General features: G+C 40.8%; 2 protein-coding genes across 5 annotated transcripts in view; one reads left to right on the top strand and one right to left on the bottom strand.

Annotated features, from left to right (window-relative positions):
- Nucleotides 1–4,306, bottom strand: part of r3hdm2 (R3H domain containing 2) — a 50,797-nt gene extending 46,491 nt beyond the window's left edge. For 2 of the 4 annotated variants that reach the window (XM_084543357.1, XM_084543359.1), the window contains exons 1-2: nucleotides 3,944–4,306; nucleotides 3,524–3,576 (exon numbers count right to left, since the gene is read on the bottom strand). The gene's annotated coding sequence lies outside the window, so the exon portion shown is untranslated. The remainder of the gene's footprint in view (nucleotides 1–3,523; nucleotides 3,577–3,943) is intronic. The other 2 variants (XM_084543360.1, XM_084543358.1) reach the window with 1 other exon arrangement.
- A 1,913-nt stretch (nucleotides 4,307–6,219) lies between these two features.
- Nucleotides 6,220–12,003, top strand: LOC311486644 (inhibin beta B chain). Its single transcript, XM_084542569.1, has 2 exons — nucleotides 6,220–6,788; nucleotides 7,722–12,003. The coding sequence occupies exons 1-2, from the start codon at nucleotides 6,419–6,421 to the stop codon at nucleotides 8,501–8,503; spliced, it is 1,152 nt and encodes a 383-aa protein (XP_084398695.1). The 5' UTR covers nucleotides 6,220–6,418; the 3' UTR covers nucleotides 8,504–12,003.
- The last annotated feature ends 1,327 nt before the right edge of the window (nucleotides 12,004–13,330 follow it).

Below are 13,330 nucleotides of genomic sequence, written 5' to 3'. Positions count from 1 at the left end.
TATGCACATGTGTTAAGTCTACTTTGTGCAACCTGCATCAAAACAGGTAGGCCATTTCAAGGTAATTGCATGTCTGCAATCTTGTAGCAGGTGGAACAGTAGATCTAAAGTTGAGCCTATTCTCATGGTTTTGGAAGTTAACATCAAACAACAGCAGTGGAACATGCTGGTTGCAGAATCAGTTCTTGAGGATGTTGGATTTATCCCATTCCCACTCTAACAACTCAGTTTCATTCACTTTTATTGTCTTGTGTTTACTTATTGCATTAAATCCATTATATCTACGATATGAGTGCTAGTAGATGCATAAAAATGCACATCAGAAAATAGTTTTTACGTTTACTGTTAAACAGAAGTACCACTGTAATTTTCACGTGCTGAAGCCTTAATACAAATACTAGACAGTCCAGCATGCCAATCTTCAAGTGTTTATTTCTAATGGGACCCCACTGATCTAAAGGACTACAATCTCAGGCAGAAAACAGTGAACAAAAACCCACAGTGGAGTTTGCCTCTTAAGTTTAATGGTGTAGATTTGACTCTTGCGAATAAGCAAGGCAATGCCCTCCTTTTGCTTTGGAACAGAGTTGTGTTTGGAGCACCCAGGCAGCTCACTGGTTATCACCTTCATGACATTCGTTAAGACTAGAAACCAACAAAGACTCTGCAATCTAAGCATGGCCTTGGAATAAGGTTCGTCTCAGGTTGACCACATGACTGGGATAAAGGGGATGGCATGCACTAATGCCACCTAATGCCTCAAAACAGTCGACCTGCTTCCTCCGCACTTGAGACGCCAGGTAGCTTCTTTCACAGCACAGTAAGAGAAGCGCTTAGAACGAGGGAAGGAGAGAGGGCAGGAGCCGAGCACCAAGCAGAAGCCAAAGATTACGCAGATAGACCATTTGTGCACACAATCACCTAACAACCTACTGCAGTTTCTACATGCAGCATATACACTCAAAATGCTCCAATATAATTCAATTCAATCTTATTTATATAGCGTCAGTAACAACACAAATTCTCCCAGGAACACACATTTCTTCCTGGGTCCTGCTCTACCATCTGCTTGTGGCCAGAACATATAGCAACTCTGCAGTATACCAAAACCTTTGTGATGCTAAAATTTAGCACAGGGCTGTTATATTGGGATGCATTCGTTTTCACTAATTTACCTAGGGAACTGGCTAGTCAGTGTAGCTAAATGACCCCCATTAGGGAAACACTGAATACTATACCAATGCTGCAAACACACAAACAGGCTGAAACAGGTCTTTTCTAAAAGTAACTTAATACGGACATCAACTGGTTCTCACTGACTTAGTGCATCCATTAGATACTCATCCTAAAAGTGTTTGTAAGGCACTTTTTCAATCTGTTTGAATTGTGCATTTCAACATGTGATGAACTTTTCATTTTCATTCCCTATCATGCATAAACCGTCCAGCTTTGCAGCAACGACAGTGATATGAGTCAGACCGATATACCCAAGCTGAGGCCATGCAACCAGTCACCTCCCCTCTGTACTGATCAATAATTTACATCAAAGCAAGCAATGAAGGGTGGATATGGAAAAATAAGATTGCCAAACACTGAAGGGGGGAAGACGGCGTGAGAAAAAGGAGCTGTGAAAACAAAAAGAACCGGAAAGAAGGAGGGAAATATAAAGATGGAGCGAGAGAAGCCAGAGCAGTTAAGAGAAGAGACAGATAGGAGCAGAAGCAGCAGCAACAGCACCACGCTTGGTGCTCTGGCAGAGATCTATAAATAGCTCTTCAAATCTCTCTAGAAAAAGCCACTCTTCTACTTATGCTGCTGCAAACAGAGATTCAGAGACAGAAGCAGATATGGATAACTGGCTGACAAACAAACAGAGATCACATCATAGGGACTAACCGTTGCCTGTTTTGATTACACCCGCCCAAAAAAATACAATAGTGAAAACAGTTTTACACTAGTTATCTTGGCTTGTATAAATATTTGATTACAGTATGTGAATACAAGAAGCAAGGAGGGGATCCCCACAACACACAAAATACATTATTCTACCGCTGTATGAAAAAAGATTATTAACAGACATGCATCCTACAGACCAAAATAAACGTGCTTACAAAATATCTTCAGCACTTCTTGTCTTGTGTATCAAAAATGAGAGATTCTCACTGTAATAAATCTCCACAACATTTTATTTATGCTTTATGCAGGATGAGTTAAGATGCATAATGATCCACAAGCTTCAGAATATAAGGAGGGAATACGTTGACAGGGAGGAAGGATACGCCATCTTTCTTACTGGTGGCCTTAGCAACAGTAGACTGTTGATTCAATGACTCATCTCCACCAGATCTTACTATGGATAAGTCTTTTCTCAATGATACTCCCCTTAGGCCAGCTTAATGGACTCGGCGACTTTTTAGGAAAGACACTGCCCAATGCAAAAAAAAAGCAAGTGGCAGTAGAGCCGCAATTCAATGAAGATAGAAGTAAAATTACTCTGCAAGTGTACCTCCTTAAGCTGTAGGTGATCTCACTCGGCTAACAGAGAGAGAGACTGTGATGCTTTCGTGAAAATCTCAGCATCAAATATGAATATGCTGCCAGTTACCGCCTGGCGCTTGTCAATTCTCAACATCACGTGACTGGCCGACGCCAACTGACATGAAAGTTTTTGTTTTCTGTCACACATGCCGTTTTCCCAGAGCAGATGTTTGAATCACAGATTTGACAAGACTGTGCTGCGATCTCAACTTGCTCGTCACAACAGTCTATTTTTCGCTCGAGTGTCAAAAAGCAGAGCTGAAGTGGAGAGACAGAGAGCAATGATTATTTGACAAACCCCATAGCTTAATTTAAGCCTCCACAACAATGAGTTTTTACCAGCTATGGACTGGAACACACATCAGTGTCAAACTCGTTTCTGACTCAAGAAGTATGTCAATGAGCCATGGCCCTACAAGATGGATATTAACTCAGGAATGTGGCAAAGCAAGTTTAGGGATGCATTTAGCACAATATAAGCATGCATGCTATAGTGTGATGACTACAGGTAAGCAATACAATATACCTGTTTGTAGAACAAATTTAAAATCAGCCAACTCAAGAATGAGACTCATAATCCTTGGATATACACAGAGAACCTTGTTTGCTATATGCCACACGCAAAGGCATAGACACATATCTTGCCATAGCCACTGAATAAACACACATCGCAGTGTAATGCCATAAATAACACCTTGTCGTCACCATTCAATGTATGCTTTAAGCATGGCTGCACTGAACAACTACAAAGGATCCAAATAATTAATCACTTAATTCGCAAACACTACAGTCACGAGCACACAGAGTTTCAGTAACACATCTTAGCTACGATTAGATTAGACGATAAAATGTTAAACATGGCCATCTCGTGTCTGGTATAGAGAAGGCGGACTTTTAAAGATGGTGCTTAACGCTACGATCGGACTAAAGATATGGGGATCATCGATTCTAAGTTACCTCAAGTCATCTTTGCGGCTCAGCTTACCGTTTTGCTGGTTGTGTGTTCTGGGTCCGTGTGCAGAATCCTTCAAGTTGTGTCTGTAGAGAACATATGGCAGTGTGGTGAGAGTCGTTGCTGTGCAGTTGACTGAAAATATTAGCTTGCCCAAACGCTAACAATAGCTAGCTCGCGGTATTAGCTTGCTTCCTCCGGTGAGTATAATTAGCCACCTACAAGCACCTAGCCACCGAGCTAATGTTAGCCTACTAGCTAGCCTTTTCTTTTCAATGTACGCTAGCAAGCCAGCGTTCACAAAACCTAGTGTTTATACTAAAACCAGTTGGAAAACAGAGTATCGCGTGTTTACAGTAAGACAAACATTGTTATTGACCCGTGCCAGAGCTGTCGGGTCTCAAAATACGAGGTGCTAGCTGGTAAGGGTTGCTAGCTTTCCGAATGACTTACCAGTGCTAATATAATGGAGCTGCTAGCTTGAGTTGGTTCACTACGACCCCGACTGTCAAAATAGCGCCGCGTGAGGGGAGAGCGGCATGGACGTTAACGGTAGGCAGCGAGCGCTGAAGAGCGAGGCAGTCGGATCCGCGAGAGGAGCAGAGCTAAACAACAACAAAACGCCAAAGAATAAAAGGACACAAATTAAAGAAAAGAAACAAAACGCTATTCCCCCTTCTCGGCTGTGTGTGTGTGTGTGTGTGTCAGCGTCACTTTTTTTTTTTTCCCCTCACCGACAGTTTACGTCAGCGGCGTACTTCACAGTCGCAGGGAGAGACGTTCAGGATCCAGTAAACTTGTTTATGCTTTATCTAATTTTTGTCATCGGCCACAAAACGAAAAAGCGACGCGAAAATAAAAAAAATAAAAAATCAGTTTTGTCTGTGAACACGTGTCACCAAGATGCCATTATTTTGCTGCCAATTTTGACAGCTGTCTAATTTGGTTGAAAATCAAAGTTGATCAAATTATTGTTTGTTGTTGCGCTGTTGAACCACTCCGCCATCTCGTTTATCTACACAGTATCTCCCGCAAATAAGCCCCTAACCAATCTAATAAAAATAAAAATATCAAAATATACATTATTATTTTGACATCGTCTCTCACTGAATGAGTTCTGGCTTCTTCATTTTCCTTAGGAAACAATCCACATTCAGAAAAAGCTGCGGAGTGAAATAAATGAATTCATTCACTTTTTATTTGAACACATTTTTCACAGGTGGCAGGTTATCAGGTGAAGGTAAGTAGGTAGTTGTAGTTCCCCAAACTTCCCACATGTCGGCAGGCAAGTACTCCCATGCCATGGCGAGGACGATCAATCTCCAATCCATAAACCCATAAGGCAATAAAACAAACAAAAGAAAGGAACAGGAGGCAGGTAGATGAAAAAAAAACTCGATTTGAGTATCCACATAGCTTTTTTTAATGTCAGCGTTGAGGAGCACACATTCATTCCCTGTCCTACTTTAGGGCATTGCATAATGATGAATTGTGTACAGATTGAAATCATTTCAAGATTCAAAGTGTTTATTGTCATATGCACAGTAAGGAAACCTGTGTCCTTGTACAATGAAAATGTCCCCTTGCCGTCCACAATGAATGCCACAGATACAATATAAAGCATGCCATATATAAATCAATATAAACAAAGGAAATTTCAAAAAGCAGCATGTGAAAATACAATAGAAATAGAAACAGCATGGGCTGTATGTGCAACAGTCAGCTGTGAGTGTGAAGTCATGCAGTAGCCCATGATTTTAAACTCCTGTCAGCTGTTTAGGAGTCTGGCAGTGGGAAATAAAGAGTTCTTTAGTCTGGAAATCCTGCTTCCATGAATGACTTTTGCAAACTAAGCCAATATTCTAGCCTAAAATATTAGTTGGGGTGTCAAACAGTCATCCCTGTTTCCTGTTTGACTCCCCATCCAATAGTTCAGGCTAGAATATCGGCTTAGTTTGCAAATCCACTCTGCAGAAGAGATTTATTACAGTGGTTTGCCTTTTTACACTATGACAGTATGTTGTCTAGCTCGTTATTTGCTGCGACTTGATCCATTATGGATTTTATTTTAGGAATAAAATGCCGTGATAATCCAAACAGATAACACGTGAGCAGGCAAAGACTGAACTGATATCATTCTCTCCCTCTCTCTCCCTCTCGCACACACACAGTCACAGCAGGGATCGTTTTACAGCATGATAATGCCACTTTGCAGAAAAAGACATGACAGAACGTGTTTCAAATACCACGTTGAGTTCCCAGTCTCACAGCCCCGAGCGCACTCGCACATTTTGAGCCGCAGCTCCATTGTTTGGTGGCAGTTAGTCGTATTCCGTATCTGGGTTAAAAGGCAAGGAGTTTCAACTTTGATCTGCAAGAGTGATGGCAGGTTGCGTAGCCATCCCGCTCAGCTGCCCCAGCAACGTGGCACCAGAAATCACCTGTTGTGATTAACGTTATCGGACTGTGTCAACTTTGCCTACCATCAAAAGCAATCACTTTACATTTATTGATATAAAGCAGCGATGAGATCATGCACCGGGTGTTTCGCGTTCAAAAGTTTTATGGATTCCACAGTGACCGTGAGTCAATAGCCTGCGTGTGAGTGCGTGTTATGTGTGTGTTGTGTGAGTGTCTGCGTTGTGAGAGAGGACAGACAGATGCTTTGCCAGTAATTTCCCCGGTGCACCGATGCGCTCATTGGTGCATCCCTCCAACGTGTCACCAGTTTTGGTGGATTACCCCAGATATCTTCACCATCAGGAGACTGAAACACCAGTCCGCTTTCTCACCTCCTGCCTTCACGGTGCCCAGCTGCCAGCGAGGACCTTTGACAACATTTTGGAAACTTGTGCTTTCCGCACAACAACTCACAAGCGAAAGGATTTGAAGATTTTTATTGGTTCTTTACGCACCCCAAGTGCACAAATGCACCAATTTTCTTCAGAGTCAAAGATGACGTCGTCTTTATCATTCTCAGCGTTTCTCTTTTTGGCACCCTTGCTGCTCAAGGGTCTCTGGGTCAACGGCTCCCCGACCTGCGCGTCTTGTGGCTTGCCGGCGATGGAGAAAGGCGCAGAGGAAAGGCTGATGATAGAGTACGCCAAGCAACAACTTTTGGAAAAACTCCACCTGAAAGAAAGACCAAACATCACGCAAACGGTGCCCCGGGCAGCGCTTCTCACTGCGCTGCGCAAACTGCACTCGGGGCGCGTCAGGCAGGATGGCACCCTTGAACTAGAAAACAAAATACCAACTAAAGATCAAGGCTATGAAATAGTGAGCTTTGCAGATATAAGTAAGTTTGGTATTTATATTTTACATTGTACAGCTGATTTCAGTGACGCGAACACTACGCTACATGAGCGCATCTGTGTGCGCTTGTGCGTAAAATGGGCACGTTAAGTCAGGGTTTACCTGCGACTTATTAACAGTGTTATTGTAACGATACATACGATGTGGCAACAAAAAGTAGCATTACATATCAACATCGGTCATGTACAAAAGTTTGGATTACTCTGGACAGCTAACATAATTCATTGATTTTTAAAGTGAGAAGAAGTAGGTACACCCCTGGACCATTTGTATATGTTGGCCAACCATCCCTTTTAAAGTGTGGGGGTAAAATATTTTGATTTAGGGTTGTGTGGCAGCCAGCAGCAGGCTGCACAGATACTGTAAGAATAGGTTTCACTAAACATCAGCAAATTATCTCTGTAAATGTCAGCAAACTAAACTGAAAAGAGGCTGCATCTTTTGGAGTAGCTCTCAGAGTCTCTGAGCTGAGCCTCTCTGAACATTTGTAAGTAGTTGTCACATGTGCTATGCATGAAAGACTACTTTCACGGCTACAAAAAGTATTTGCAGCCTATGATGTCTGAAAGTGGGGATTTTAAGTTCTGACTTTGTAGGGTTCCCAAACCTCTTACACATGCCTCAATTCTGCTCGTTTAAGTTCACACAATAAAACGTAACAGTGCTTGTATTTACTTATTTTCTAACAAAATATTTAGTTTGCCAAAACTTTTGTCTATGTACTATACTGTCTCCAGGGGGTGTTGTAAGTTTCTAGTAAAAGTCAATCACAGTGATAAGGTGGAATGTTTAAAACAGGTATTAGGACATTGACTTGGTTTAAACTGATCACACCTTCGCTGAGTAATAAATGTGATCTTTTAAATGCTCAAACTAATAACCATTCTTTTGTCTTTAAACTATTATTGTTTCATAGATGAGACAGAAAGCAGTGACAAGGCAAGCCTTAGCCTCACCTTCCAGTTTCTAAAGGAACATGACCAAAGTATCCACGTTCTCCAGTCCTCTCTGTGGATCTATGCCCGGTCCACTGAGGACCCTCACCGGGACTCCCGTCTCCTCGCCCGGGTCTTCCTGTCTGCAGATGATGGTTTCTCAGGTTCTAATCGCACCCTGGTGATGGAAAAGATGCTGGAGGTTCAGGAGAGTAACTGGCACACTTTCCCCATCACTCACACCCTGCAGTCCTTTTTAGACGGGGGCCAGCGTCGGCTACGGCTGGAGGTCAGCTGTGAAGAAGACGGGAAGAACCTCTGCTCCTTGGACAGTTCTGCCGACGCCTCCCACCAGCCCTTCCTTGTAGCCCAGGTGCGTCTCCGCGATGACCAGTCCAAACAATTACGCAGGAAGCGCTCGCTGCGTTGTGGGGAAGAAGTTACCGTGTGCTGCAAGAGAGACTTCTACATCAAGTTCAAGGATATCCAGTGGGATGAGTGGATCATTGCACCTGAAGGCTACCACATGAATTACTGCATGGGTCAGTGCTCCCCACATCTGGCTGGCTCCCCAGGCATAGCATCCTCGTTCCATGCCACCGTCTTCAGCCAGCTCAAAGTCAACGGCATTAACACGGCAACGGCTTCATGCTGCGTTCCCACTGAGCGCCGACCGCTCTCCATGGTCTACTTCAACTCTCAGCACAGCATTGTCAAAACAGACGTCCCCGACATGATTGTAGAATCCTGCGGATGTACATAAAGGACAGAGTATGGACAGGGTGTAGTTATCTGTTTAGTTTTATGCGTCTTGTAGACAGACAGACTTAAAGAAACACAAACATGCACAGTGGAGGCATGTCTAGTTTTGGATAAGCAGCACTTCTACACAAGACTACAAGCTACAAAATGAGAAATGTCCATCGTAAAGAGATACATCTTTGGCAATACAGATACCAAATGTTGGTTTGTTTTGTATTTTACAGAAAAATACGAAGTGAAACACTTGTTGTTTCAAAATTATGAACAGATTCAGGAAAATTACTACAGGCACAGAGAGAATAGAGAATTAAAAATATATATATTTAATTATAAAATCTTCTAGTAAGTAATGTGTTGTTGATAAAAGTCCACCTTTCAGTTTCAAAGACTGTAATACATTTCAGTGCCTAGATTTGAGTGTATATACTTAGTCTGAATGCAGACGCATTTCTTCATCCATGTATCAGAGGCATACCTGGAAGAGAGGATGGAAAGCAACCTTAAGACTCAACCCAGATGAGAAAGTTGCAATTTCTAATTCAAAATTTTTACAAGGGTGACATGTAGAACAGGCCAGGGTTTAATATATATATATATATTAAGAAACGCTTAAACCTTTTCATTGTACCGTAAATTAATTTTCACTTTTGTAATAGGAAGGGCCCCTCCCCACACACACACAACGCTGCTGCTGCTGCTGCTGCTGCTGCTGCTGCTGAGATTCAGTTCAAAGACGCAGTAAAATGTCTTAGGGAGCTCAGGAGATTGTGAGCAGAGCTACGTTTCCAGTATGTGTCACGTTATGGTCACAGTGTCCACATACAATGTACAGAATCTAACCACTTAACTTTACAGAACTTTTATATTTTTCTTGGTCGATGCTGCCATTTTAAAACAATGAAAGAGCTTTTGATTCAGAGTGTGCCTTCTTCTTGAACTTGTGAAAACAAGTGCAACTTGAAGAGTGAGTTTCAAGTGGTTCTCACAAAGAGGTGTCTAAATAAAGTGTTTATACTTGCCCTTTAGTTATAGTTTACTACTTTTTTTTACATTAATGGTTTTTTATGTGGACCTGTGATTTAACGTTTTCCTTACATTTAACAAACATTTGTCATATTGTGCGTATCTTTTTTAATACAGTGAAAGTACATGCTGAATGAAAGGGTTTGAGCTGGTATAATCTGCCCCAAGACCAGCCAATGGTGCGTGCAGTTGAAATATGTTCAATCAGCATCCGCACTGTACTATTTACACAAGTCGACTAATCTGTTGGGTAACTGTGGCTCTGACAGAATATGAACCCAAGGTCATTTCGCAGCAGTGTGAGCAAACATTTAGCTATTGCTTCAGTGTCAGGTAATGTGAAGGTCTGTCAGGATGTTGGGTCAATGAGCATGTGCGGTTGCACGTTGGCATTTATAGCTCTCAAAGTCTAAAGTTTTCAGAGGTGATTTAAAATTAGACGCTTTCCAGCCACAGCTGTACCTGTTATCTGTTCATGTTCCTTTGCTCCAACTAGCTCTGGTTTATTATTATATGATTTATATTTGGTTTGTATATGATTGTAAAGCAAGATGTCCATACTGGAAAAAAATACCAAATGAAGTATATTTATAAAGTCCAGCAGTCATATTAATGTCACCTAATTTAAAGTGTGATGTTGGTGGAACAGTTTCCACAATGCAAAACAGAAACTGAGCATCGACTCATGGCTGGGAAACGTGAAAACTGTGGCCAAAGACTGACATCTGTCAGCACTCGCCTTTGTCATTTTACGTTACTAAATACTATACAGTACAGGAATTTATTGTATAATTATTATGACATATTGCACTGCTAGCACCAAAATCTTTAGTATAGATTAGAAACCCAGGCCTTGTCTACAACTTGCCTATATTTACCCTAAGCAGTGTAAAGGTCAGTGTTTGTCCTCGCTGTGTTGGTAAGCTGCATCTCTTAAGGACTTAGATTGTACTGCCAGGATATACAGGAAGCATTTCCATGCAGTACAATAAGGCATTTTGCCCAAATAAGCAAGACGTCACCTTCCAATTGCCCGCAAATTGTTTTCACCTCTCTCTGCTGCCTCTGAAATCTGCACTAATTCATTAGAGTGACACAGTTTTTAATGGTGGAGTTTATTGAGCGTTTTTATCTCTCTCGTAAGCACTTCCTGTCTCAGGACTCAATGTGACATTGAGGTGCCATTTTAACATAACTTACTAAGCACTTTATCACCCTACTGTATTTTTTAGAGCAAATTTTGCTTGACGGGTCTATTACTGTACTTATAACTCAGGTGGGCACTACCTAAAATGTAAGTAGGCATACCAAAAGCAAATGTCAATCAGCTTATTTTCTTAAGCTCTAGTTGTGTTTAAATATGTATGAAACTGCAGAGCAAACGGATGATGCAGGAATCTTTGTACATTATTATTACTGGTGGAAATGGAACCAGGATATGAAATTATGTTTCAATTCAAAAATGATTATTATTATTATTATTTTTGTATCATTCTATATTTTATGAAAAATGAATCACTTGTAGTAGCATGTACGTGTCATAATGTGCTGCAATGACATGATTACAGTTAAAGTATATTTTTAATAAATAAATAAACATTTTAAAAAATAACCACGTTGTTACATTGCTTTTTATTTTAATGTTTAAATCATTGTCTCTCTCCTCTGTCTTAAGCCACACTGACAACACAGAGCACCGTAGAACAGAAACAACATTGGTCAACATATTCAACTTGAACTTTCTGTCTGAAGACATGTGTCTGGAAGACTGTAATTGGCCGCCACTACTTTAACAGAACTTAAAAAACCCCACAATCATCAGGTCCTGAATTCATCGAGACTGATCTGCCCAGTAATCACATTGATACTGTCTGTAAGGCAAAGGGTATGTTTGCTCGTACAAACACTGGAAGTGGCTTTATGGACTGTCTGTGTTTGATATGTAAACAGTTGTCACATTCCCTTGGCATGTTATCATTTTCACATTATGCGTTTGCATATGAGACAGAATTGCAGGCTACTGCTGAGACAATAATGTAGAGGAAGATCTCCAATTATACCAAGAAACAATACAATACCTATGCTGCGACCCATTTTAGAAGGATTACAGGCCGTAAAAGAGCACAGAACCAAAAGGAAAACGTAGGTAACCACCTCAGATTATTTATGGTGCACCATGGTTATAAACTGAGCTGTAAAGACTTATGGTATTTTCAGTTGTGTGTTTTAAGAGAATTCTAGAGATATTTGAATGTATTTATACAAAAATGTCTGTTTCAAAAATGTCAAAAAAAAACAGATCATTTGCCAAAAATCCTCGGCTTGTGTTCTCTTGCCAAACTTTCTTTAAAAACCAAACATTGTGGCAATGTTACACCATCTGAAATGGACTATAACCAGTGTCGCAGTGGAATTTCCCTTAGGGAAAGAAAGACTTACTCTCATCGTTAAACGCTAAAGATGAGAAGAGGTGTTTTGTAGCCCTGCAGCTGGCACATACTGTAGATTCACTCAAGAATCTACAGTATGTAGCTAATCCTCTATGGAGCGCGATATGTGTCAATATTATTCGTATATGCAATCTCAATCTACGCGTATGATAGAATTTGCAAACGCAAAGTCAAAATTCGTGACTTGTAAATTTAATTTGTAAGCGCAAAATCAAAATTCGTGACTTGTAAATTGTACATTTGTTCCCCACTCTATGAAATGCTGATTGCTCATTCACTGTTTTTGGCAGTTGGCATACAAAGACAATTTCTGTCTAGAGTCTAGCCTGAATGTTAACAAGAGGTGCTAACATTTAGCGTTAGCCTAAAATGCGGCTCAGGAAAGGATGGACTGCACTGTTTTGCTGTTAAACTTGCTTATTCGTTTTGACTAAATGATATAGAGGAACCTAAGAAGTAGATGTAGGGGAAACGCTTGAGATCTGACACCAGAATAAGGATCAGTTTTAATAGAATTACAGTAGCCATATTACCTAATGATACAAAAATGTTAATTTCCAATCATTTGTGCTTTGTGCGTGTATGTTTCAGCTGCTGTAAGGCGTAACCGCCTAACATCTTGGGCCACAGACCAGGAAATCGACAAAAAGTTAGTTTGGTTCTACATCAGTCGGCTCCATTCTTATGACCACGATATCTCAGAAACACTAGGTGTTCAAGGGTCAAAGGCCAAGGTCCTTGCGACCACAGCAAATATGTTTTTGGCCAAGAATTCATATGATAATTATGACAAAACAAATTACACCAATGTCTGATTGGATAAAACGCAATGTTTTATATCCAAAAGATTAAAGGTCAACTTCACTGCGGGATCATAATGTTAAATTAAATTCTTAATAGTCTTTACTACATGCAGTGTATTATGAGTCTTAACAACCATGAATTTAAGTCCAGAAGGCGGTGCGAGATTGAAGACAAACACAGAAGGAATGAGGAGGAGCTTCTCCCTGCAGGCCATTCGGACCTAGATCCCAGATTTGACAATGTGTTTTGAATTGGGACAAATCACTATTTTATGGATGGTGAATTACCTTGGCCTGCAGGCAATATTTGTGTCGTTATGTTGCATTTGGCTTCACCAAAATTATCATTTGCAGCTTGCTAGCAGGCTAGTCGACTTAGCTTACAGTATGCACTAACTAACTAACTAAAAAGGGGCGTGTCACTAACAATATTTTTCTGAAAGCTATGTATCTCTGGATTTGGCATGAGACTCTGTTTTAAGCTAGCAGGGACAGAAAACTTCATTTATTTCAATATTACAATGATCTGATTTGTTTTCACCAATTTCCACT

Source organism: Chelon labrosus (assembly GCF_963514085.1).
Source record: "Chelon labrosus genome assembly, chromosome: 4".
In the NCBI taxonomy this organism is placed as follows: domain Eukaryota; kingdom Metazoa; phylum Chordata; class Actinopteri; order Mugiliformes; family Mugilidae; genus Chelon; species Chelon labrosus.
This window is presented reverse-complemented; position numbering and strand designations above follow the sequence as displayed.

Excerpts from the sequence above, each read along its gene's own strand:
- LOC311486644 (XM_084542569.1), top strand. The coding sequence starts at position 6,419 with ATGCACCAATTTTCTTCAGAGTCAAAGATGACGTCGTCTTTATCATTC. Across the intron at positions 6,789-7,721 it reads AGTGAGCTTTGCAGATATAA|ATGAGACAGAAAGCAGTGAC; the intron begins GTAAGTTTGGTA and ends ATTGTTTCATAG.